A 27,825-nucleotide genomic window follows, 5' to 3' on the forward strand; every position below is an offset into this window, starting at 1 on the left:
GACAACATTGGGCGTAGCTGCTAAGGAATTAATGTCTGATAGCTTTCTGTATTCTAAGTTCGGTTTCATTTCTGTGCGAGAAGATAAACGGCCTTTCTGCGTGCTCCGCTCCCGCTGTTTCCGCTTTCGTTATTTAAAACGACCTTTTATTTGGATTCAGAGCGCCTGGCGTTTTTGCTCAAAGCGGAGCGCTTATAAAATCGTTAAGGAATGTAACTGAATCGGGAGAGCAAAACTAGTACCACCCGCTGGCCTCTGGGGCGGGAGAAAGTAAGACGGGCATTGCCCGCCACGTGGGAGCCTCTCGGCCAATCGCAGCTGCCGTTATAGCTGTCGGTTGGCCGCTACTTGTAAGAAGCTGTGGCGGAGGATCTAAGTGAGCCGAGGTTGGCTGTAAAGGCTGCCAGCCTTGGATTCTGGGGCGAAGCCGTAGGTCGAGGCCGCCAAAACAGGTACGAGCGATGCGACGCGCCAGGAGGGGGCAGTCTGTCGGGGCGGAGCACTGCTATACTACCAAACCGAGATTAGGGGTGTCGTTTGGCAGAGATAGGGGCCGGGCCAGGCCGGTGCCTCCGCTCCCTCGGCCTGACAGCAAGCGGAAATGACGTGCGAGGGTGCGGAGGATGCCGGGAGGCAGCCCTTCGCGGAGGGTGGTGGGGCTCTGGGAACTCTCCGACCTCGACACGCCCAGACGGGATGGAGAGGAGGCAATCGGGGCTGGAAGAAAGGCGGGTCCGAAGCCGGGGCAGGCCGTGAGGTGGGTGCCATTGCCTGGGAGGAGGCCGATGGGCGTCCTTGTCCGCCAGAGCTACAGGACCAGGAGCGGGGACTGTCAGAGCCGGAGGCACCTTAGACGAGACCCAGTACGGCCCCTTCATCGTACGGCGGAGGACACTGAGGCGCAGGGGGCTGCGGGAGGCGTCGGGGTGCGCGAGGCGGGTGAGAGGAGAGGAGGGACTTCTTCCCGGGCTCGCAGTTAGGTGGTGGCCGAAGCAGGATTCGAACTCCGGTTCTTGGATGCCCGATCCGGGGCTCTCCCTTCTGGCTCTGGCGGAGCCTCCGGGGGGACCCTGACCCGGGGAAGCGGAGGGGCTGCTGCCTCCGGATCCCGGGCTGAGGGTGGCCCCTTGCTTACCCACCTGCGCGGTCCCGGGCGCGGACCCGAGCCCCCAAGCCGTGGGGAAAGGGCTGATGTTGGTCCGCCTTCTGCTTGTGCTGGGGAACGCGCTTTCTTGTAAGACTCTGCTGAGATCTGTGAGTTGTGCAGCTTGAGCCTCCGGCACAACTACCGGTTATCGATGGGCTCTTTTCATCAGAGAGAAAATTAGCGAGAGATACAGGATTACTGGGGTAGTAAGGAGCGGATTCGGTAGGTTTCAATCTTGTTTTCGAAAGAACATCCTCAACTAACTTGGAAAAAACTTCTTTCCGGAGGAACGAATCTTTCCTAAACTGATAGCAGCAGAAGGGCAAATGTCTCATAGCTAAGGACTCCGGATAATAATAGAAAGCTTTGTAAAAGAAAGCTTCCTACCTGCGATGTATGCCTTAGGTTTCCAAATCACTACTATAATAGCTGAGTATTTCTTTTCTCCACCACCAGCCCCCAACAGCAACGGGAATATAAACACAATTTGTCTTATTTTGAGACGGAAGGAAGCAAGAGAATATAGTAAAGGAACGAGAACCAGAGTTTGTTCGTGTTTTAGAGGCGATCCTAAGCTTTTTAGGACTATGCTTATGGAGCAGAAGTTCTAGCAGGTCCTACCAAGATGAAGACGAACTTTTGATAGTGAGGCCCAGTTGAAGATTTGTCTGTCATCCAAGAACCATCCTAGCTAATTTACTGAGGCGCTCCCTGAGGTTGGGGCCAAATTGATTTGGCCATAGCAACTCTGAAGACTGTCTGCTTAAAATCATAGTTCTGTTGTGAATTTCTTGGGAATAAACACATGGAGGAAAAAATAGACTCCAAAGGAAGAGATCGCTAAAACATTTTACAAATTTAAGGTGGTGTTATTACTGATTGGAATAACAGTATTTTCTCTGCCAACCTCCCAGAATTATTGTAGTGATAAAAACTGCGAAGTATTTTTTTTTAAGCTTTGAAGTATTATACAAGTATATATTTCAGTACTTTTAAATATTAAGTGATAGGATGCAGGCTAATACTTTTATTACAAAGGAGAGTGAGATGTGAAGTAAAAAGGTGAAGTAGTAAGAGAAAAGGAAAAGTTGCTTGAGAAATTTGAAGAGGAAAAAAATTGTTTTTTCGTATGTATGTATAGATATAATATTGTATAGGGATGCTTCAGAGAAGGAGGCAACATTTGAGTAGGGGAAAAAAGGGCAGGTAGAAATAATGGGTGTGAGAGGTGGATTGTCAGTTTCAGGTAAAGGAGGTGGTGTGAGGGAAGGAACAGTGGAAAGAAGGGTAGGGAGTAGAGAGTGATTCAATTTAATTGGAAATATAGTACAAATTATTAGTATGAGAAAAAGCTTGAAAGATAGTTAGGAGGTAAATTGTGTTTGGGTTTGAATGCCAGTATTAGAAGTTTATACATTATTTCTTAAGCAGTAATAGGGTACGATTTACTTATTTTAGTTGCCCTTAGTAAACAGTTTCATAAGTTCCTATACCAAAAAATATCTTATCTATCTATCTATATCTACCTATTTATCACGAGACTTTTGAAAATGAGTCTTCCTGAAAATGTAGCTAGCAGGTTTTTAGATCACATACTTATTTCACACTGTATACTTAGGCCTTTTAAAACTCTGCATTTTTTCAAGAAATCAGAATCCCTTCCTCTGTCCCACCTCCTTTAAAAAAAACTTTTTTTTAATTAACAAAAATCTGCCTTCATTCCTTCCCAGTTCTTCTCACTCACAATCCTTTGTGGGTTTTTATATGCAAATACACATAAAGAGTAGAATTTATTCAACAAGTATTAAGTGCTTTTTTTGTGTTAGTTACTGTGCCTAAATTCACTTCAACATTAAGTGCCTACTGTGTACTAGTCTTTTAGAAGAATATACTACTATATGATAAATTATTTTTATTTTTATCAGTCAATAAACATTATAAGTGATGTTCCAGGAACTGTATAATTGAGTATTGTCCATAAAAAATTATAATTTACATACTGATACACATTTTAGGAAATGTTTTCTTAGCATTTCGAGAAAGAACAGGTACTGTTATCTTCATTTTTATTAATTTTCGAAGTTACTGTTGTAGCAATCATAATCATATGATTTGATTTACTGAGATACTGTTTTCCTTTTTGCTTGGAAGAATGTGTAAGAGCAGATTGTATCTTTCACAAGTACAAACCTACAAAATGAACACTTTGTTATGCTTGACTTGTGGGTCTGATATTTTAAAATAAAAGCAAATTAACATTAATAAGAATGGCTAAAAATCTTGATGTCATAATAAGATGGAATATTTTTAATGATGAGTTTTGTCTTTAAAACTCCTTTGAAAATAATAAGACCACTAAATGGATAAATACATAAAAATTGGTGGCTAAGTTCACTGATTTTTTTTTGTTTGTTTGTTTGTTTGTTTGTTCATGAGGAGCCTTTATCCCAAACATCCCATGGCTTCCAAAAATTTTTTTGGAAAAATAATTTTTTATAAATGTTTTTAAAAACCGGTAGTTATTACTGTCTTTCATTTTTTAAATCAGGATTTTAAATGCAAAATGGAAGCGTTTTTATTTTATTTCAGAGGCAAGAAGGATCTATACAGCAATTGCTTTGAGCATCAAAAGGATATAATCAGATTTATGCTTTAGGAATATCAATTTGACAGCCATGTTAATGATGGAGGAGGAAACAATAGTCCAGGCAAAAGATTAGAAGGGCCTGAACTATGGGAGTAAAAAGAAGCAAATGTTTATGAGAAATTTGAAGGTGGAATCAGTAATTCTCAGCAATAAGTGAGAATATGAAGGGAGAGTAAAGATGACCCAAGGTAGCTTATCTGGGTTAAGTATGATAGAGGCTTTAGAAGTTAGGAAGAAGGAAGCTTTTTCAGAGGAAAGATAATTCAATTTAGGGTATATTGAGTTTGAAATGTCTAGTGGTGTACATCTGGAGTTCAGGAATAGATTGGATTTATAGATCTGGGAGTCACATAGATATTTGAATTTAAGAGAGATATAGATTTTGATTAAGAATTGATTAAGAAAAAGAGTGGGGAGAGAAAGAGAGGGGAGGAGGAAAGAAGGGAGGGAAAGAAGAAGGAGAGAGGCAGCGAGAGAAAGATAGGAGGTGGGGAGTAGGGAGGAAGAGAAGAGGTCCAGTACAAAACTCATGACATAATCCAGTAAAGGAGGCTGCAAAGGTCAGATAGAAAGGAGAATTAAGAGGGAATAGTGTCATTAAAACCGAGAAAGGAGAAAAAGATCTTAGATGCAGAATTAAAAGGGATCTATGCAGTCACCTATTCCTAACCCTTCATTTTACTTATGAAAAGTCTTGGGCCTAGAGAGATAGTGATTTGCCTAAGATCATGGCACTACTAAGCAGCAATGCTGGAACTCAGAATGCAGTCCTTTTGACTCCAAATCTTGTATTTTCTACTGTACAAGAGAAGAGCCAAGAGGAATAGGAGTGATCAGTGATATAAAATATTTCAGAGAAGTCAGGAAGAGTGAAAAGTGAAGAGAAATCATTGGCTTTATATACATATACATATACATATACATATACATATACATATACATATACATATACATATGTAAGCAAACACAGGAATTGAATTTTTGACCTGGTTGTTTTAGTGTTTCTATGATTTAGACAAATCAGAACCTCTCTGAAAGTAACTTTATTCATTTGTAGTCTGAAGCTAATTACTCAAGCTATGTCCTAGAAGTGTGAGGATCAAATAAGACAATCTGTGCAAAGTGCTTTGTAAATTGCAAAAGTCTGTGAAAATTTGAGCTATTGCTATCTTCTATGCTAAAGAGTGATAATGTTTTATTTTACAGACCTAAAAGATCTATTTTTGAGTTCTGGCTCTAACCAGCATTGGTTCTGTGGCAAATCACTTAAGCTCTCTGAGTTTAATTCCTCTTTTCTTTTTCTTTGTAAAATGGGCATTATAAGAATGCTTACATACTTACCTTACAGAATTGCTATGAGAAGCATGCTTTGTAAACTTGGGCCATTATTAAATTCCTCTCAGTCCTCAGGTACCTTTGGGGTAGATAGGGTAGATAATAACCTCATTTTACAGATAAGAAAGTTGAAACTTAGGGTAGTTAAAATGACTTGCCTTAGTAGGAAAAAGGATGAGAATTTAGGACTTATGAGTTCTCAAGTGAAGATATGAGATGCAGGTACAGAAATATATCGAATTTCAAAATTCTATACAAATAACATGATAGAGTGCAGTATGTATACCCATTAGGAGCTCTTATTATTTCAGTGAATCTGCCTTTTGTTTATATGAATTTTCCATTTACTCTTATATATTGCAACCTCACATATTCACCCTTTCTTACAAATGCTTTTATTGATTGATTATGCCATTCTTGTCCATGTTTTTCTATAAATCCTCCATGGAGGAACTACCTCAGATGTTGCTTGAAACTTTTTTTTGCTTTGATCTTTTTCATTATTTACATTGACATTTCATTATTACAACATTGGCCTATTTTATGCCATATGAACAGTCCACCTTTTAAAAGTTTGATGATGGTGGTGACTTTTAATAGCATATGAGTAGAGACTAGCTCTTTCAAAGTAGTTATCTGTATTTCAGATTATCCTATCAATTCATTAATGACTTTTGGAGAAAGTTCTTTCTATGGGAACTGAACTGAGTGGATCCTCCCTGATGAGTTGATTTATTGTATGATGTGTAGGCATGAGATTTGGAGTAGTTTACAAGCCTTTGGCTTCTTTAATTTCTTGACTAGTTTTATTTTTCATCATGATCATTCATCTTCCAGTATACCCACTTTTGCCTTTTAGTTTGCCAGTGTCAAAGTAAACGTTGATGTAATTTAGAGGATCTTATGGTCTTCATACAATTTTACTACTATTTTTTTCTTAGAAACGGGTGTTATCAATTAAGCTAGTCTTTTTTTAATAGTGATATGTTTGCTTATGCTTATTGTGAGTACTTTAAGGCAAGGTAATTGAATTTCTCACAAAATGGCTTCTTTTTGTCTTATAAGAAGGCATGAAACCAGCTCTTAATTCCTTTATTCATTTCTTTTTTGTTTTGTTTTGCTTTTATTTATTTAGTTTTTATATTTTTAATTTATTTTATTTGAAAAATAGGTAAGAAAAACAGAAAAGCAATACGAAACAGAATAAAGCAAAAACAAAAGAGAACATTGTCATGTGCCTGGCAGAACATCTTGGAGGATTCAAAATATATAACAACAAATTACCAGATCAAGAAAGTATATATATTAGTAGAAGAAATTATATTCATATGTCCATTTTTACTTCCATTGTAAATTGTTCTTTGGTCCTCTGCTACACACCTTATTTATTTTATTCTTTTTTTCTCTTTCATCCCCATCCTCAAGCAAACTGCAGTTAAAAAAAGATATATTTATGTGTATATATATAGATAGATAGATAGATATGTAGAGATATACATTCATACATGTCTTTCCTATTCCTGCTGCCTCTTTAATTAAATTCTTCATAACTTGCTATTCTATTGCTTAACTTCCTTCCTCCCTTTCACCAAGGTTTGTTCCTCCCTTGTCTTCTTCCTTCACCCTTTGCTTCCCCCATTGCCTATCCTTCCCCCCATTATGCCTTTATTGATTTTTGAGGGTGTTTACCATTCATGATGTATATGTAGTGTTACCTATTGAACCCATTCCTGATGGGTTCTTCCTCTAATACCTCCTAATACCTCTGTCTATTCTTCCTTTGCACCTCATTTGTATAACAATGTATATTGTATAACATGTATAACATTGTATAATGTATAACATGATTATTACTTTTACTTCAACCTTGCCAATTCTTTCTTTTGAGCTACCCTGTTGTTGATGTGAATCTTAAACATATTGTGTATATATATATATATATATATATATATAACATAATCTGTCCATATTTGAACAGTTTGTTCATGCTAAATTCCTTAAAATTTAGCTTTCATATTGGTTCTTTTATGTTAAATTTTCTGTTAAATTCAGGTTTGGTTGATCTTTATTCACTTTTTAGTTTCATGGCTTTTATACCTTTAGTTTTATTCATCACAACATCATCATAAATATGGTTCATTTTCTTTAGTAGTGTATCTTTTGATCTTCAGATAAAAATTTAAGATTGAGTACTACCAACTTAAGATGAAAAAAAAAATCAAATTAATTAGGCATCAGGAGCAATGCTACATCTCATCAATCACAAAGATTTACATGTTTTGTTCTTAGGAGAAGCAAAATGATATGAAATAATCTACTTTTAACTTTCTTCATGACGTATCTTATCCTAGCAAATCACTTAAAACACTTTTTGTCTGTTTCATTGTAAACTTTTTTATTTCTTCTGGTAATACGATGTTCAAATGCGATGATGTACATGCAATTTCTTTGAATGGTATAAAGCATTCCACTTAATTATATTAGTGATCGTTATTTTTATTAGCAAGGATAAATAAGTCCTTTATAAGTATTATCATCTGCCTCTTTTCTAGTGACATTGGCAATATTTATATTTTTTTGATAATCAAGTGCCATTTTGTCCAGTTCTTTTTTCTTTCTTTCTTTTTTTTTTTTTTTTTTAAGGTAATGGGGGTTAAATGACTTGCCCAGGGTCACACAGCTTGTATGTATCAAGTGTCTGAAACAGATTTGAACTCAGGTCCTTCTGATTCTAGGGCTATCAGTTGGGCTATCCAGTTGCTCCCTGGCCATTTAGTTTTCTCGGAACCTTGTATCTTCCTATTATCTGCAATAATTTAGATTCCTTCTTTTCTGTTTATTCCTTAGACATTTTTCTATTTTGTTAATTTTGGCTTAATTCACTGTGGAATGAAATGAGAATCTTGTCTAATCTTTAGAACCATCAGCCCAGGTGCCTTGCCATTGGCTGGTTAGGAAAGAGGAAGCAGAATGTCCTCATTGTTACACCATAAGTTTAAAACTTTAGACTCTGGTTTGGTTAGTGCCAATGACTTGGTCAGATTGTTTTTGGCACCTCTTTTTTGGTGATCAGAAGCTGACAAGATAAAATACCTTCTAAGTCTTCTGAATCTCCCAGGTAGTTAGGTCTTGCCAATATCTAGGTGGTGCAGCTGCTTTATTACCCTGAGATTATTTGGGGGTTTTAGGGAACTCTGGAAGGAAAAATGGTCCTATCCTTTAATACCTTATTCAAGAATAGCATATTAAAGCTAAAAGATTAGTTTAGTTAGTCTTTGTCTTGTCTTTTTATAGAGCAGGTTATCCTGAAAAAACATTTAACAATGATAATTAAGTATCAGTATTATGTTACATGCCATAGAGAATGCATAAAATACAGAGTTTTCCTACCCTTTTATTTTGCTTGTAGGTTCAAATCGATATTTGTGTGTGGGGATTTCAGTTGAAAGGCGGTGAGTGATTTTTGTAAATGCTTTCTTTAATACGACATAAATTAAGTATTAGTAAGTTATGAATTGTACATCTCTGTTGATAGACTTAATGTATTTTCTAGGGCCTGTCAAAAATGGAACCAAACTCTCTGAGGACTAAAGTTCCAGCATTTTTATCTGATTTGGGAAAAGCTACCTTGCGCGGGATCAGGAAGTGTCCCCGGTGTGGCACATATAATGGAACCCGAGGACTGAGTTGTAAGAACAAAACATGTGGAACCATTTTTCGCTATGGAGCACGAAAGCAACCCAGCATTGAAGCTGTCAAAATAATCACAGGATCTGATCTACATATCTACTCAGTGCGGCAGAGAGACAGGGGTCCAGATTACCGATGTTTTGTGGAGTTGGGTGTTTCAGAGACGACGATTCAGACAGTGGATGGTACCATCATTAGCCAGCTGAGCTCAGGACGTTGTTATGTCCCTTCGTGTTTAAAAGCAGCCACTCAAGGTGTTGTTGAAAATCAGTGTCAGCATATCAAGCTGGCCATAAACTGCCAGGCAGAGGCCACACCTTTGACCTTGAAAAGCTCAGTCTTGAACTCAATGCAGGCCTCCCCAGAAACCAAACAGACCATCTGGCAGTTGGCCACAGAACCTACTGGTCCACTGGTACAAAGGATCACTAAAAACATTTTGGTAGTGAAATGCAAGGCCAGTCAGAAGCACAGCTTAGGGTATTTGCATGCATCCTTTGTTCAGAAAATCAGTGCCAAGAGCATGACAGAGCGCCGGTTCTTCTGTTCCTGCCAGACTCTGAAATCAAACAAGTCGAACACCTCCAAGGACGAGCTGGCCCAGAGATGCATTCATTTCTTTGCATGCATCTGTGCCTTTGCCAGTGATGAGACATTGGCTCAAGAATTCTCTGACTTTCTCAGTTTTGATTCCAATGGTAGGTGGGGTTGGCACATGGCACTCTTTCATTTCTAAAATGAGAAGGAGTGGTTTGAGTAAAGTGCCAGAATCTTAAAAAAGAGTGAGCAATAGCACCTGGTAATGTTTTAAGAAGCTCTTACATTCTTAAGGAGCAACTAGTTGCTTAAAGGACTTCCTTATCTTTATCACAAACAGTACTGTAGATTGATAACTTAGAGGACTTTCAAATGTAGCTTTTGACATTTTATTTCTGACAGTGAAAACTAGACAAGTGAGCCTACCCATTTTTTAAGATAAATTAACAAAGTATTTGGCATTTAAAACATAGTAACAAGGCTCCCTCTTATCTGAATATAGCACAGTTAGACTACATTGAAATTTTTTTTTCATCTGGTTTGTTATTATATGTGATATATGTGACTATTCAGAGAGCCACAAACTCCTGATTCATATGGTAAGAAAATGACCCTTGATGAATTAGATCAATCTTGAATCTCTTATCTATTTCATGGTAATCTTTAAAAATCCTGTTTTCTTTGTGATTTTCTCTGATTTTTGAAGATGCATAAAACTACAATGTCTGTATTTTCTATGTCGTGCTTAAAAATTCTGAAGATTAACTGTAGCTTCTGATTTTACCTTCATTTTGATTTCAGTGCTGTTTCCTTTTTTCTCTTCTTCCAAATATACAATAAAAAAGAAACCTTCATAACAAATATATAACAAATTCCCACATTGAGCATGTCTAAAAATTGATGTCTTGTTATGCATTTTAAATCTACTGCCTTTCTGGAGGATGTGGCATAATTTTGCTTCAGTTTTGATCCTCTAGAATTATGCTTTATCATTGCATTCATCAGAGTTTGAAAATCTTTGAAAGTTGTCTTTATAATGTTGTCATTGTATAAATTATTCTCCTTGTTCTGTTCATTCAATATCAATTTATAGAGAAAGTTCTGCCTAATTTCCTCTGAAACTTTTTATTAATGTTTTTCATGTCAAAATTTTTCATTACATTCATATACCATAGTTTAGTAATTCAATAGGTGGATACCCCTTTATTTTCCAGTTTTTTGCTACTATGAAAAGGGCTGCTACTTTTTGACTTTTCCCACTTTCCTCCTTTTAAAAATGACTTTGGCCTATGTGCCTAATAATACCCGGAGGGGTAGGAATAGTTGGGTAACTTTGGGGGCATAATTCCAAGTTGCTTTCCACAATAACCTTCCCAATTCACAGTTCCACCAAGAGTGCTTGTTGCCTGGCAGCCTCTCCAGAGTTTGTCATTTTCCTCTTTTGTTATATTTGCCACTCACTGATGAGTGTGAGAGGGAACCCCAGAGTTGCATTAATTTGTAGTTTCTTTTAGTGATTTTTGGAGCATTTTCCCACGTAATTGTTAATAGCTTGGACTTCTTACTTTGAATACTTCCCATTCATATCCATTGACTATTTCTTGGAGAATGGTTCTTAGTCTTAAAATTGGAATCTATTCTCGGTATATCTTAGCTATGAGATCTATTATCAGAGAAGCTTGCTGTAAGGATTTTCCCCTTACTTAATTTGTTTGTTTTCCTTTTAATTTTGTACTTGTTCCATTTGTGCAAAACATTCTAACTATATGAAATTAAAATTGTCCATTTTTTCTGTGATCCTTACGTCCCTTATTTGGTTATGTATTTTCCCCATTAATAGGTCAGAAGGGTAATTTTTTTGTTCCACTTCTTTAATTTGCTGAAAATGTCACTTTTTGTGTCTTAAAAGTCACTGTCCATTTGGAATTGCTCTTGTATATGTTATGAAATGTTGGAATGTAACTAATTTCTTTCATACACTTTCTAATTTTTTCCATTAGTTTTTAATCAAATAGTCTTTCTCTCAGTAGGTTAGGGTCTTTGTATTTATCACATACTAAGCTACTATATTTGTGTGTTATATCCCTAATTTGTTTTACTGATCTATCTCTCTTTTTTAATTGGCATAAAATTGTTTAGATGATTGCTTTATAAATAGTATGAAATTTGATACTGATGGGTTCCCTTCTTTTTCATGTTTTTTCCATTACTTTTCTTGAGATACTTGATCTTTTGCTTCTCCAAAAGAAATTCTTTGTAATTTTTATTATATTGGCTTTATCTATAACAGTTCATGTTTCTCTAATTATTTAAGTCTATCTATTATTGTAGAGCATTTTATAGTAGAATTTATTTAGTTCCTGAGTCTGTCTTAGAAGATATAGATTCTCAAATATCTTACATATTTTTTTATTGCAATTTGTCTTATTATGTCTCATTGCTAGTTTTTTTTTTTTTTTAATTTTTTTTTGAGAGGGGGAGGGTAATAACTTGGAATGCTCTTTTGTGGTTTATTTTATATCCTATCATTTTGTTGCATTAATTGATTCAGTTACTTTTTTAAGCTGACTCTTTAGGATTTCCCCAAGAATTTAAAATCACATCATCTTGCAGGAAATGATATTTTGTTTCTTCTTTGCTGTTCTCAAGGCCTTGATTTTTCTTTCATGTCTTATTGTTGTGGAGCTAGCATTTTCAACACAATGTTTACACTCAAAAGACTGGAATTTAAGAATGTCTTGAAGGGCCAAACTGTGTTAATGCAGTGCATTTTTTCATCCCTAAGGCAAAAAAAAGAACCAGATAGGATTTTATTTCAAAGCAAAATTATAATAAAACTTTTGTATCACTTATTATGCTTGGTTCTTCTACTATTAAGTAGTAGTGGTGATAGTGGATATACTTGCTTTACTTTTGAATGTTTGTTTGTTTTTGTTGAGGCAATTGGTGTTAAGTGACTTGCCCAGGATCACACAGCTAGGAAGTATTAAGTGTCTGAGATCAGATTTGAACTCTGGTCCTCCTGACTTCAGAGCTGGTGCTCAATCTACTGCACCATCTAGCTGCTCTTTTACTCTTCAATCTTAATGGATTTCAGTGATTAAACACAAAACTTATTTATCTCCAATTGGCAGTCATCCTCTATGAATACTGTCACTTCCTTCCTTAAAGGCCTTTCTCTCATGTTGAAAAAACGTGTGTTAAGGAGCTCAATACTTAAAGGAAGTCTGTCTTGAAACAGATTTAATAAATATTTTGGGGGAAAGGATTTGGAGTTTTGTAGTTCAGTTTTCTTTAAGTGGGGCATACTGGGTCTCTTAAATATGATTGTTAATTTAGAGATCTGTTTTCTAGGTCTTAAAGGGATTATTGTGCCCCAGTTAGGTTGTCATCCAGAATCTACAGCACAGATTTGTGAGTCCACTGCTTCTAAGCCAAAGAAGAGAAAAAGGGATGAAGCATCTGGTGAGAAACTGTTTTGGACTTTTATTCTATTTCATATGTTGTTATGAACCCTCTTGATTTTCGGGAGGGAGGTGTTTTAAAAAAAGGTTCTTTTTTAAGGTAAATCAAGAAGTGGATTCACAATTAGTGATCAAAATAATGTAACCTCTCCAACACTAACTTTTGGGATTTTCATATTGTTGGATGTTTTTTCCATCTTTTAGAACTCTCTGAAAAAATTTTATATTTTAAAACATTTTTTAAACTAGTTAAAACTGTACTATATATACTTTGCTATTTTTTCTGGAAAAAAGACATTTTACCCTTTTTATGTATCTTATCAGACAGTGATATATTATCTAGCTTCACCTGTTTCTTGCCCATTTTGTTCAGTGAACTGGAGCCTGAGGCTGTACCACTGTCTGGTACAGTAGTAGTACCTTCTCTTTTTAAATTTAGGATTAGACTTTGTTATCTGAAGGTGAATTTTCCTAAGCTGTTATGCCGAGGTAGTAGGGTGGCATTATATGGGTGGATATAACTGTATAAAACTGTTAGTTTTGTTGGACATTTTGCTCTCTCTCTCTTTTTTTTTTTTTAATACTTATTATAAAGAATGAATCTCTGGGGAAATGGAAATAGCTTAAAAATGAAAGATATCAATGAAATTTTATATAAGAAATTTTTTTCCCCACTCAGTTGAATTTTTTCAGTTTCAGGTTCTTTCCCCCTTCCACTCCTCCTCTCTCACATTGAGAAAGCAAGTAAAACAAAATCCATTACAAATATGAGATCATATAAAACAAATTTCCTATTTGCCATATTTTAATAGCAACCAAAAAATAAAACCCAAGACAAAAAAAAAAGAAGAAAAAAATAGTTTCAGTCTGTACTCTTGAGTCCATCATTTCTTTATCTGCAGGTAAATAGAATTTTAAAAAATTTGTTGATAAGAAATTTTCATCATAGGATATAATTCCTTTCTATTAAACATTCACTTCCAGTGTTACTTAAGGAAGTTCAAAACTACACACAAAGATTTATTTTAATTTCTTTTATTGAATGCACAAAATGTGCCCAAATATTATGTAGGAATCGTTGCACATTTTGGTCCCTGCATGGATTAAAATATTCTGTATATATATCATGCTAAAGTTTTCAGTCATTTGTATTTTAGGTACACAGACTAGTAGTCCACTTTTGGCTCAAGATGTAGTGAGCAGTAATCTAAGAAAAAGTAGCTTGAAAAAACCTGCAGTCACCTCTTCAATAAAAAGGCAGGGTAAGTGTCTCTTTACTAGAATTCCTTCAAGTGGTGGAATTTTATTTCTGGGAACTCAAAAATACTTAAAGTTGAGAATTTTTCAACCATTTGGACAGTGAAAATAGGATAGTTCTACGATTTTCACATTGGGAGACAAATGGGGAAATAAAGAAGAGGGTAAAGCAATGACTGGATCCTCTTTGGTATTACATTTGGGATATAGAATAAATGATATTTTTTAGAATATTAAATCATATCTTTTAAATGAACAAATATAATAGAAATGTATTGATATGTTTAAATAAAATGGGTGGATTTTGTAGAATTGTGGGAGGAAAGAGAATTCCTTGTTTATTTTCTTATCTACATGCATAACTGGTATTGCAGTTGGTAATACCTTTCCCTGGTAATACCTTACAGTTGTGTAATGATTTTTAGTTTTGATTCATCATTTCATTTGATCTTCATGATAACTCTGTAAAGTAAGTGGAGCAGATACACAACTTTGTATTACTATATCTGAAATCTCCCCATCCTTAAAAAAGCATCACTTGAATTTATTTTCTCTTCAAGCTGTCATTTTAAAATTTCTTCTCCCTTTTTTAATCACCCTTCTAGAAATGATCATTTATACTTATTACCTCCATTACCACCTCCACCACCTCATTCCAACTTAATTGTCAACCTTTGCCACTTGATTGAAACTGCTCCATTCAAGGATACCAATGATCTCTCTATTTTTTGAATTAAAAAATATTTGGAAACTCTATAATGCTTTAATTAAAAGCAAACAAAACAAAACAAACAAAAAAACTCCTTTTATCATGATAAGTTTTAAATTCTTCAGCCAGAAGACGCATTTCTTGATGACTACTTCTGCTGCCATCTCCCAGAGATTTAAGGTGCTTTTCATAATTTCTTTTGACTGTAACCTTGAGGTTGTAACTTAACTTTCCTGGTTCACATACCATCTCCTCTGTTAGGGGTTATTAATATATCATGAAACTTTTCTACTTCCAGCCAGAGACAATCTTTCCCTTCTTGAATTTCTCAGAACATTTTGCTTAGATATTTCCTATACATTTATCATATTGCAATTTGCATTATATTTATCTGTATATTTGTCTCATTCCAGTAATAATAATTGTTAATATTTTTTACATTTACATGGCACTTTAATGCAAAGGCTTTTACATACATAGACAATAACTTTGTGAGATTGATGGTATACATAGTCTCCATTTTACAGATGAGCAAATTGAGGCTTAGAAATGAAGTTCATGGTCCCATAGCTAATAAAAATCAGAATCAGGATACCATCCTAAAGTCTTGACTTCAAATCCATTGTTTTCTACTATATCATGCTGACCATACCAAATTGTAGGGTCCTAGAAGGCAGAAACTATGTTTTGTTTCTTTTTTGTATCACCAACACTAGCACAGTTTATTGAATTAATAGGTGATTAAATCTATCTGTTGAATTGAGTTAATTGGTGGATTGGTTATTTTTTGGTCCAGACTTGTAATTTTTATTGTAAGTAGTTCCTAGTAAGAGGTAACGTTTTCTTCCAAAGTATCTTGGTTGCTGTTCTGCAACTTATAGGCTTAGAGAGTTAATTTGCCCAGCATATCATGTAGGCCATTTATATCTGAAGCAAGATTTGAATTCAGATCTTTGGGGATTCCCACAGCTCTCTATTCACTACCCTTTATTCTAGGTACATCTAGATGTATAAATGTGATATATTAATCCATAGTATAGAGATCAGTCTAATATACTTGAAGGCAGGTTTTGGCTCTTAAGAAGCAGCTTAGCTATTTTGGTTTCTTTAGTGATAGAAATTTAAAAGGAATTAGCCCAATTTGTAGGTAAAACTGCTTTAGAAACTGTACTGAACAGTCATTTGATGTGTTGTACTTAAACTTATTGCTAGATTTTGAAAATATGCCAACTTTTTAGTATGTTGATTGATTTTATTCTAAGTTTCCCAGCTAATATAAAAATGCTTTTTTTAGTCTCCCAGTTTTTTTGAATTTTAAATCTTTGCTTTTCTGATTCTCCTAAATTACCTCCCTTTTCCTTATGTTTTTGACTATATTTTGAGTAAAAGTAGTTGTTACTGAAGAAATCCTTGCCTTTCAGCCTGTAATCAGCTGCTAGATGAATCACAGGTGACTTTGTCCTTCCAAGATTGGCTGGCCAGTGTCACAGAACGCATCCACCAAACCATGCATTATCAATTTGATGGTAAGTACTTATTTTTCTATTGAGCTCTTTCTGGAGGAAGAAGAAACATTCATCTCTTCTATAGTTATTCTTACTTTATTTTGAAAGAGTATTATTGAGTTTGTCTGTTATTTTATGTCTGTCAAACTAATAGATTGAAAACTCAAATGCCTTGGCCTGGAAGGAACAAGCTTTTTGTAGAAGAGGGTAACAAGATCTCTGTAAAATGTAGTGATAATAAAAAGTCTAAAAAATGTTTAAAAAAATAGTAACAAAAATTTAGCGAATACCTGCAGTACTCCCCTAGTTTTATTAACCCTGTTTAGGGGATATGATCAAAGCTGAAAAATAGTTCAAAACCTATAAATGAAAATTTAATGTAGGAGAGAGGCTATATACATGATAGAAGTACTTGCAAAGAAAACAAAAGCAAGAGAAACAATATAATTACTCACATTTATATTGCACTTTAAAGTGCTTTTTCATTTGATGATGTAAAATTATCAAGTTCTTAGTCCAATTCAAGTGAATGGAAAGACTACATTAGAGACTTATTGTAAATAGTAATTGTAAGTAAAAATTAAATTTTATTGCACATTTTAATCATCAAAAAAGACCCTAGCTTTAGGTGTAGAGTTGATTCTGACTTAGACGAGATATTGACTTATTTTAACCTTTCTTTACTAACAAAAACTAATGAGATAAAAATTCAAACCATAAATTCACCTCTTGCTTCTCTGTAAAGAAATGTCACTGACAGTAATAACTTAAATGTTATTGACCTTTATATCCTTTTGTCCTTTTTGATTTCCTCCATCAAAAAGTTTTTATAGTTTCATTACTTCAGTTCCATTTAATTTTTTTTGTAGGTAAACCAGAGCCATTGGTGTTTCACATTCCTCAGTCCTTCTTTGATGCTCTACAACAGAGGATCTCTGTTGGAAGTGCAAAGAAAAGGCTCCCCAACTCCACCACAGGTACAGGATCTTTCAGGAAGAAACTACCTGACTTTATGGCATTGAATGTATCCTTTTGGATATTTCCAGTGATGGTTTTCTGCCAGCCTTACAGAGTCATGTATGTGCTAGTAACATGGGGCATGGGTTGGTGCTAACATAGGTTTAGTATATTGTTGCTCTTGTAAGGTTGCTTTCATTATAATTCAGATTAAGTGATTTAAAGAGTTTCAAGCCTGAAAAATTAAAAAAGATGAGTAATATTTGTTGCTTTCCAAATATGGACAATTATCTCCCCAAATATAGTATTCATTGGTTAGGATTTGCTTGGCTTTTTGATGGCCATTTGTTTTTTTTTTTGTTTGTTTGTTTTTTCTTGTGTGGCTCTCAGGTTGAATGGTAGCAGGTTTTTTTTTTTTTGAAGGTTCAAATAACTTTCAATCTTGATATATAATTACATCTTGGATCTTGATTTACTTATTAGCTTTATCACTTTTTTATTAAAGATCTGAAGACATCGAATCAAAGAACCTGTCTAGTAACTTTAATATTAAGTGCTGGAAATAGGGGAGAAAAGACAGAAGAGTGTTTAGTCAACAAGTTATCATACATTTATTGAATGTCTACTCTGTTAAATACTGTTAAATACTGCAAATACAAAGAAAGGCAAAAACATCCATCTCCTTAAGAGGCTCACAGTCTAATGGGGTAAATCATTAGTAGTGGGCCCCCTGAAGATAACTGTAATTGGGAATCCATGCTGCTTCCTTTATAAATATTGTTTGATAAGAGGATAGTGATTTCTAGAAAAGCTTTTGACCTCAGTTTTCAATAATACTGACCAAGAATCCCTGCATTTGGGAGTAACTTTCCATGTCTTCCACATCAAACTTGCCTCCCTTTGAATGGAGAGATCCATGGCTTATCAGATGTAAACCATGAATGATTCTATTGATTTTTCTTCTATCTTAAAATGTAGCTTTATGTTAGGATACATCCCTTATTTATTTTTGTTGCCAAATCACATACTATGGAATCCTTTTATAAGGCAGTCCCAAAAATCTTAGTGTTGTTTTAAGTTTGAGCTTAATGTTAAACTATTTAAGAGATTAAAGTCCTTAAAGTTTAAAATGGCACTAAGACTTTTGGGACTGCCTGTCTATTGCTTGTATGAGGAGATGAGGCTGATAGCCTTCTCAGAAGCTAAGCATGTTCAGAAGACTTTTATTATATGTCATTACTATGGAGATATGATTTGACCTTGGCACCTTCAAATTCATCTAATAGCCAGTTCTGTTATACTAGAGCCTTTTCTATATTATCACTTTTATGTGAGCAGAGAGATGAAATTCCAAAGCAGAAGTGGGTAACAATAGAGTATGTATTACATATCAGAAAGAGCATATGTGGTATTGTAAAAAAAATACTGGATTTGAAATGAGTTCAAATCTTGGCTATGGCACTGATCGCTTATGTGACCTTGTATGACCTCAGGCAAATTCTTAATTCTCAGTGAAATGAGGTTGGACTAGATTATATATATATTTATATTTATATATCCTTTTATTTACAAATATATGCATAGGTAATTTTTCAGCATTGACAGTTGCAAATCCTTTTGTTCCAACTTTTCCCCTCCTTCCCCTTATCCCTTTCCCCAGATGGCAGGTTGACCAATACATATTATATATGTTAAAGTATAAGTTAAATACAATATATGTATACATTGGACTAGATAATTAATGAGGTCCCTTCCTTTTCATCTCTAAATCTCTGATCCTTTCATTGTTCATATCCAGGTTCAATATCCTTGTAACTTGGGGCTAATCACTTTTCTTCTCTGGGCCTCATTTTTCTTGAGTATAAAATAGACTGGTTGATCTAGATGAAATTGAACTAGATGATCTTTAAGGTCTCATTCAAAAGTCTATGATTCTATGTGATTGTGAAAGAAAATACCAAAGCAGCACTGCTGAAATAGAGACTTTTTATGGCAAGAAGTCCACAATGAAATCTTTGGTCTTGGACCACTTTAGATGGTCCCTATGGTTTGTTTCTTTGTTTTTTAACTTGCTAGGAAATATTTATTTTAAAAGTTACAAATTCCATGTAAAGAAAGAATAGCATTGCATCATTAACTCTTTAGTAAGTATAAATGGAATCAAAGAGACTATTGTGTAAAGCTTCTAGTAAACCTTAAAGCTCTATATAAATATCAGCTATGTTTATTAACCATGTCCCCTTTCTAATTGCAGCTTTTGTGCGAAAAGATGCCTTGCCACTGGGAACCTTCTCTAAATACACCTGGCACATCACAAATATTCTGCAGGTTAAGCAAATCTTAGACACCCCTGAGGTATGGGAAGTTTGTTATCATAACTTTGGAGAAAAAGCACAGAAATGTGACAGTCATAGGGATCGTAAAGTGTGTTTCTTGCCATGTCAAATTTTTATTGGGTGCTTCCTTTAAAAGTGATCTTTGCCTCTGCTGTTAAAAAAAAGTTTATTGTTCAAAGAAACGCCAGCTCATTACTTTATTATATGTTATAGTCTTCTTGGTAAAGGTCATTGAATTAAATTCAGCTATATAGCTGAAAGAACACTGGATTTGGAGTAGGAAGACTTGGCTTAGAATCTTCATCTTCCTCCTTACTTGGGGTGGGGTCTTGGTTGCTATTCTGGGCCCCACTTTCTTTTTCTACAAAATGAAACCTTTTCCAGCTCCAACTTTTTTGACAACCCAGGTAGCCTATTGCAACAGTTCATTGAATTGCAGAGGCTTTCCTCTTTTTGTAGCTGTAGATGATATATATAAATTGATAACTTTATTTGATTCCTTTGGTTTTAAATGTTCTCTCTAAGTAGAAAAAAAAAATATTTACTAAGCAAAACTCTGTGCAAGACACTGGAAAGAGATAAAATGAGAAGCAGATCTTTAAAGAGCTTACGTTCTCTTAGGAAGATTTAATGTGTATTCATATAAATATACGTGATTTTTGTCCTTTATTCTACAATGTAGGAAAGACATCAGTAAACTCTAGTGCCCATTGCCATATTGGAGGGCTGTGAGTCTGGGGATATTTAGCCTAGAAAAGAGAAGACTTTGGAGGGGATGTGGTATTCTCTTCAAGTATTTGAAAGATTATCATGTGGAGAAGGGATTAAGCTTTTTCCATTTGGACCCAAGAGGGTAAAAGTAAGCATAATGGATTGGAGTTGTAAAGAGGCAAATTTAGACTTCATGTCAAATCCAAAAGTGGAATTGACTACCTTATTGGAAGTGTTCAAACAGGGACTGATGGCTACTTGTTGGATATGCTATTGTAGGAATTCCTTTTTGGGGTATGGATTTAACTAGAAGGCTAATGAGGTTCCTTCCAACCCTAAAATCAATTTGTGAAGAGAGGATGCCAGGGGTGTGCTGGAACCAACTTATTGCAATAGCTGATTATTAAATTATCAGTGTGAATGTTTGTATCTCAAAAATTAAGAAATTATACAAATCAGATTTGACTTTTTTTTTTGTTTGTTTTATTACCTAGACTTAAAAACTTGATGGACATTAGATGGACAAAATGTTAGTACTGCTGATTAAACTTAAAAGTATGTTGGTATACTTTTTTCTCCCCAAAGAGCTGCCATAAAACGTTTACTAGCATGCCACTAGTGAGAACACTTAACAACTAGTTGGATCAAAAAAACCTTGCTGTAGAAAGTGGTACTTGAGCTGTGCTAAGAGATTCTACAAGTTGGTTATTGGTAGGGGGAGGGATACATTTCAGGCATGGAAAAATCAAGTGTATTGAGTGGGAGATGGCAAGCCAAGTTCAAAAAGGAAACAGAAAAAAAAAAATAAAGCTAGTTTGACTGAAATGTAGAATACATTAAGGTGAGTGAAGTAAGTCTTGAAAGGCAGGCTAGAGTCAGATTGTGAAAAGTTTTAGATGCCAAAGTGAGGAATTTATATTTTATCCTGCAGAAAGTATCCCACCACAGAAATGTTGTGAGAACTGGGTGACTGCTTTAGGAAGATTATTTTGGCAGCTGTTTGGAGGAAGCACTGAGAAGGAGAGACTCTGGAAGCAGGCAGACAAATTGATAGGTTATAGCAATAGTCTGAACACGGAAGTTGCCAAAGTAGAATGGATAAGAATTGTTAAGTCAATGGATATGTAGACTTAAGGATAGAAAAAACATAATACAGGGTTCAGAGACAGAAGAGAAGAATAAGGGAAGAGCAGTGCTATGGAAGCCAAGACAGGAGATAGTGATCCAGAAGGAAAGGATGGTTAGCAGCATCAAAAACTGTAGCGGTTCTGAGAGAAGGACATTGAATTTGGCAGTTATACATTAACCTGTTTACTGTGGTATTGGGAGAATCTGATATGTGTTTGCATGTAAGTCAAGTAATGATTAGACTAATATCAAGAGACTTATAATTTCCATATCATTATTGAGATTTTTTTTCTTTTAATGCAAGGCAGTTTGAAAATGTTTGAGGCTTTGCAAGGACTATATGCTAGATGTGCAGATAGAAACTTAAGCATCAAATTTCTATAGAATTGAAGTTTTTGTCATAGCTAATTCTACATAAGTAATCATCTGTTAGTATTCTTCACTTCTTGAGGTCTTTAAGCGGATATTGAAGGCTTGGTAAGCAGATATTGAAGGCTTGGTAAGACAAGCAGTTTATATTATTAGTTGAGGATTAATTATACAATAGAAAGGCTAAGGTAATACAATTGATTGAACACTAATTATGTTAATAAATTATATTACATTCCCAGGATGGCTGTATAGCTTAGATGTAATTTGTGTGGGTACTGCAGATATATACAGACAGATATGTGACTGAAGTAATGATCTCAGGGCAATTCACAAGTAATTTCTAGATGTGAGTGAAATGGGATAGAGGGAAGAAGGCAAGGATGGAAGAGAATTCAGTAACAAAGTGAGGTGGAGAGCTTTATTTGGGAATGATGGGTGATGGGCTATTGAAAAGTTTTGAGGAGATGAATGAAGTCAGTGGTGTATGAAAAAGTTTAGCTACAATTCAGGGAACTGTGCTGGAGGTAAGTAGACCAGAGCAAAGTTGCAGTGATTATTGGAAACAATGAACTTGCTTTGGTTCACACTAAGGATTTCATTGTCCATGCAAAAAGTAAAAGCATTGATGTAAATAAACAATGCACAGAAAAAAGGCAGAGTTTGCTGAGAGAATAATCTTGCGGTACAAAGGGAAAGGAGAAATCAAATATTGAGTGTACTGAACTAATAGTTGATAAAGAAGTCGCTGAATTATCTGTCTCCTTTAATAAAGATTTGTCCTACTGATACATTGTTGTGGAACTATGAATGAATGAATCCAACCATTCTGAAGAGCAATTTGCAACGATGTTCAAAAAGTTTATCAAACTGTGCATACATACCCTTTGACCCAGCAGTGTTACTACTGGGCTTATATCCCAAAGAGATCTTAAAAGAAGGAAAGGGACCTACATGTGCAAAAATGTTTGTGGCAGCCCTTTTTGTAGTGGCAAGAAACTGGAAACTTAATGGATGCCCATCAATTGGAGAATGGCTGAATAAATTGTGATATATGAATGTTATGGAATATTATTGTTCTGTAAGAAATGATCAAGAGGATGCTTTCAGAAAGGCCTGGAGAGACTTACATGAACTGATACTAAGGGAAATGAGCAGAACCAGGAGATCATTACAAATGGCAACAACAAGACTACATGATAATCAATTCTGATGGATGTGGCTCTATTCAACAATGAATTAATTCATACCAGTTCTAGTTGTTCAGTAATGAAGAGAGCCATCTACACCCAAGGAGAGGACTGTAGGAACTGAGTGTGGACTACAATATAGCATTTTTCACTCTTTCTGTTGTTGTTTGCTTGCATTTTTGTTTTCCTTCTCAGGGTTTTTTTTCTTTCTAGGTCCAATTTTTCTTGTGCTGCAAGATAACTGTATGGATATGTATACATATATTGGATTTAACATATATTTTTTTCTTTTTTTCCCTGCTATTTCATTGCCATTTTTTCTTTTTTAAAAATAAGCTGTATATTCTTATAAATTTCTGTAGCTACTAACTTCAGATATGAACAGTACTTTTGATACAACTGACTTTTACCTATTTTTTATATCTTGCCTCATTTTAAAAAAAAATTTTTTATAGCTTTTTATTTACAAATATATGCATAGGTAATTTTTCAGCATTGACAGTTGCAAATCCTTTTGTTGCAACTTTTTCCCCCCTTCCCCCCACCCCTTCCCCCAGATGGCAGGTTGACCAATACATGTTAAATATGTTAAAGTATAAGTTAAATACAATATACGTATACATGTCCAAACAGTTATTTTTCTGTATAAAAAGAGTCGGACTTTGAAGTAGTGTACAGTTAGCCTGTGAAGGAAATCAAAAATGCAGGTGGAGGATTTAACATATATTTTAACACGTATTAGAATACCTGCCATCTAAGAGAGGGGATAGGGGGAAGGAAGGAAAAATTTGGAATAGAAGGTTTTGTGAGGGTCAATGTTGAAAAGTTACCCATACATATGTTTTGTAAATAAAAAGCTATAATTTAAAAAAATTTAAAAAATAAAGATTTGTCCTATTCTAATTCTTTTCTGGTATTGTCTTTGTGATCAGATGCCCTTGGAAATCACCCGAAGCTTCATCCAGAACCGGGATGGAACTTATGAGTTATTTAAGTGCCCCAAAGTGGAAGTAGAGAATATAGCAGAAACTTATGGTCGTTTAGAGAAACAGCCAGTGCTCCGACCTTTGGAACTGAAAACTTTTCTGAAAGTCGGTAAGTTCAATGAATATTTAATGATGGCACTTTTTGAGTCTCTGATATGTATCAAACCTCATACAAGATATTGTATGAAGAAGTTAATTAATGGCACATTCCCTGGTATTGTACAACTTGACTTTCTTAGACATGCATAGGAATCCCAGGATTTAGAAATGGAAAGGGACTTTATACTTCATTTAATCTGATCTCATTTTACAGATGAGGAAACTGAGACATAGAGACCTTAAACTGACCACTCCAAGATCACATTGCTAGTAAGTAGCAGAGTTCAGGTCATAGGTCCTCTGACTACAAATTCTACAAAATATTAGTTACATTATATGATACTGTCACTCTATACTTCTTACATTTCAATAGATTTGACATTTTCATTGATGAGAGTTTTCCTTCCATTGGTACAGATTATAACCCATGTCTGCCTTTTCATCCTGTATAATTTTTGTCTATATTTTTACAGATGATAACTCATGTCTGCTTTTTCATCCTGTATAATTTTTGTCCATATTTTTACATAGTTCTTCTGTGGAGGTTCTGACCATTGTGTTTTCCTTTTCATTTTGAATTTCTGGTGGAGTATAGATGACTTTGCCTCATATATACCATTTAATCAGTTCAACTTTTCTAAGCATAGCCCTTTATTTCTGTTTGACATTGCTATCATTTTGGTCCAGGGTCTCATCACTCTCTTTTCTGGACTATTACAATAACCTTCTGTTTTCCTTACCTGCCTCAAGTCTCTCTTTCACCCAGCTATCAAAATCAATCTTCCTAAAGCCCAAGTTTGATTATGTGAACCTTCTCTCTATTCAGTAAATTTACAAGGCTCTCTATAACCTAAGAGATCAAATATGAAATCCTCTGTTAGCCTTTTAAAGCCTTTCGCAATCATAACCTTTATTATTTTTCTAGTCTTCTTAAAGCTTACTAAAGTTAAGCCAGTAAGCATTCAATAGCCACTTACTATATACCAGACACTCTCCTGAATTCTTGGGATATGAAGAAAGGCAAAAAACACTTTCTGTTCTCAGAGAACTCACAGATACTCTGATCAAGTGACTTTGGCCTCCTTTCTGTTTCATACACATGACATTCCATGTCCTGCCTCAAGGCATTTTCACTGGCTGTATCTTGTGTCTGGAATGTTCACCTTCTGTAACTCATCTCTTGGCTTTCTTGACTTTCTTCAAATTTCAGCTAAAATCCTATCTTTTGTAAGAAGACATATTAATGCCTTCCCTCTGAAATATTTCCATTTAGTTGTATATATAGCCTCTTTATGCATATTTATTTGTCTTCTCGATTGTGAGTTCCTTGTATTCAGGAATTATTCATGCTCTTCTTTGTAATTTCAGTTCTTATCACAGTACCTGGCATAGAGTGAGTGCTTAATTAACAAGTGCTTCTTGACTTGATATCTTATGTAGACATCTAAGCCAGGTGACCAGTAGAATTAATGACTAGCTATTTTTCTTGATCCTTATAACCTTCCAAACCTCTCCAGAAGAGGAATTATGTGCAAGGAATAAAGCAATTTCATCTCTCTCTACAGCTTAAGACATGAAGAAAGCTAACGAGCTAACAAATGGAGGAGCAAATAACAACAACAACCAAAAAAAAACCCTAATCCCTAACCTCTTCAGTCTTTATTTAGCATTCCCTCCCTTACCAGTGATTATGCTCAGTAAGGTCTGCACAAGCCAACCCATGAGTTTACAACAGAACTCAGTTCTCCTCTTCCCTTCTCCCTGTGCTATGGAAAGCCAAAAGACAGAAACTTGGAAGACTGGGACTGCACCATGGCAGTTCTCTGTGCTTCAACATTGGTCTGCTAGTATGTCAGTAAAACATGTATTTCTCAGTGTTAAAGTCCAATATCCAAGGCAATTGTAATTAAAGGAAAAGAGTCAGAAAGTGAACAATAAGGAAAAATGACTGAAATTACTAAAGGGCTCAGGAGGAATAAAACTCTTAAAGACTTTGAGCATAAGCAGATAAATAAATAGATATATAATATAATAGGTATAGGTATATAGGTAAATAATAAATAAATATAAGTACCAGAAAGCTACATGAGCTAAACATAGTGATACAGCTCTGGATAAATATTGCTTGGCAAATAAATCAATAGTTGATGAAGCAGAGGACCTCATATATTCTCAAGAGAGCATAGAATCACAGCTGGCTATTCTTGAATGGTTTAAAAAAATCATGAGAGCAGAATTTGTAGCCTACACAGAAGAAATAATGGGCAAAATAGAAAAAAAACATAAATCAGTAGTGGCAAATAAAAGAAAACAAAGATTGAGAATGTAAATTATAAAGTGAAGGATACTCTGAAAAAGAGAAGCAAAAAACAATAATACTAAAAGCAAACATGATTTATAGACTGATTTTAAAGATGGACTATGTAGAGATAGCTGAAGAATTATGTATATCTTCCAGAAGAGCATGACAAGTCAAAAAATTCAAACTGCACAGTGGAAGAAAATAATACAAGAAAATTGTCCAGAACTTCTGAACACAGAAAATAAAGTGCCGATTCAGAGAATCTATAGATTGCTTTCAGAAACAAAACAAAATAAAACCAAAACCAAAAAATCCAATTGTGAAAACTCCAGGATATATAAAGGTTAAATTAAACAATTCTATTTAGAGATAAATTCTGCAAACCATTAGACATTATCTTAAATGATTTATTAAATGTAGGTTATTAAATATAGTTGGAAATATGCTTCAGCTTATGTGTCTATCTTACATCTCTCTCCATTTTCTTTTTTCAACATTTTTTTATTTGTTCATTGTTTCTCAATTACATTTAAACATTCATTTTTAAAAACAGTTCGAGTTTCAGATTCTCTCCCTCCCACTCCATCCTCTTTGAGAAGGCAAGCAATTTGATATCAATTATATGTGAAGTCATGCAAAATATATTTCCATAGAAGCTATGTTGCAAAAGAAAATAAAAACTAATTAAAAAACTCCAAGAAAAATAAAATAAAAAAAGTATGCTTCAGTATGCTTTCATAGTTCATTCATTAGCTCTTTCTCTGGAGGTAGATAGCATTTTTCATTGTGGATCTTTTAGAATTGCTTGGATCATTGTCTTGACCAGACTAAAGTCTTTCATAGTTGATCATCCTTACAGTATTACTATTGTGATGGCAGACATCTATTCTGTTAGTTCTACTTATATATATTTTTTGCATCAGTTCATATATATCTTCCCAGTTTTTCTGAAATCATCCTGTTCATCATTTTTAATAACACAATAATATTTCATCACAATCATATACTACAACTTGTTACCAGTCATTTTCCAATTTATGGGCATCTTCTCAATTTCTAGTTCTTTGCTACCAGAAAATGAGCTGCTGTAAATATTTTTGTACAAATAGGTCCTCCTCTCCCCCCACTCCCTTTTTTTTTTTTTTGACATCTGGAATACAGGCCTAATGGTACTGTTGGATCAAAAGATATGCACTATTTTAAAACAGTTCTTTCTCCATAACCGTCATATCTGTTTACAACTCTACCAAGCGCATTAGTGTCCTAATTTTTCCACATCTCCTTCAGCATTTGTTATTTTCCTTTTTTGTCATACTAGCCAATTTGATAGCTGTGAGGTCATATTTCAGAGTTGTCTTAATATGCATTTTTCTAATAATGATTTAAAGCATTTTTTCATGTGACTATTGATAACTTTCATTTCTTTTGAAAACTGCGTGTTTATATTCTTTGACCA

General features: G+C 34.8%; 1 protein-coding gene across 12 annotated transcripts in view; it reads left to right on the forward strand.

The window, feature by feature from the left end:
- The window catches only part of C2H2orf42 (chromosome 2 C2orf42 homolog), a 38,716-nt gene continuing 10,891 nt past the window's right edge, over positions 1–27,825 (forward strand). The window contains exons 1-9 of one of the 12 annotated variants that reach the window (XM_031950656.1): positions 1–452; positions 8,539–8,581; positions 8,665–9,517; positions 12,711–12,821; positions 13,978–14,082; positions 16,208–16,312; positions 17,161–17,268; positions 19,503–19,603; positions 23,915–24,077. In XM_031950656.1, the coding sequence (XP_031806516.1) occupies positions 8,695–9,517; positions 12,711–12,821; positions 13,978–14,082; positions 16,208–16,312; positions 17,161–17,268; positions 19,503–19,603; positions 23,915–24,077 (1,516 nt within the window). In that variant the 5' untranslated portion in view covers positions 1–452; positions 8,539–8,581; positions 8,665–8,694. The other 11 variants (XM_031950650.1, XM_031950658.1, XM_031950652.1 and 8 more) reach the window with 11 other exon arrangements.

The sequence above is a fragment of the Sarcophilus harrisii genome, chromosome 2 (genome assembly GCF_902635505.1).
Source record: "Sarcophilus harrisii chromosome 2, mSarHar1.11, whole genome shotgun sequence".
Classification (NCBI taxonomy): domain Eukaryota; kingdom Metazoa; phylum Chordata; class Mammalia; order Dasyuromorphia; family Dasyuridae; genus Sarcophilus; species Sarcophilus harrisii.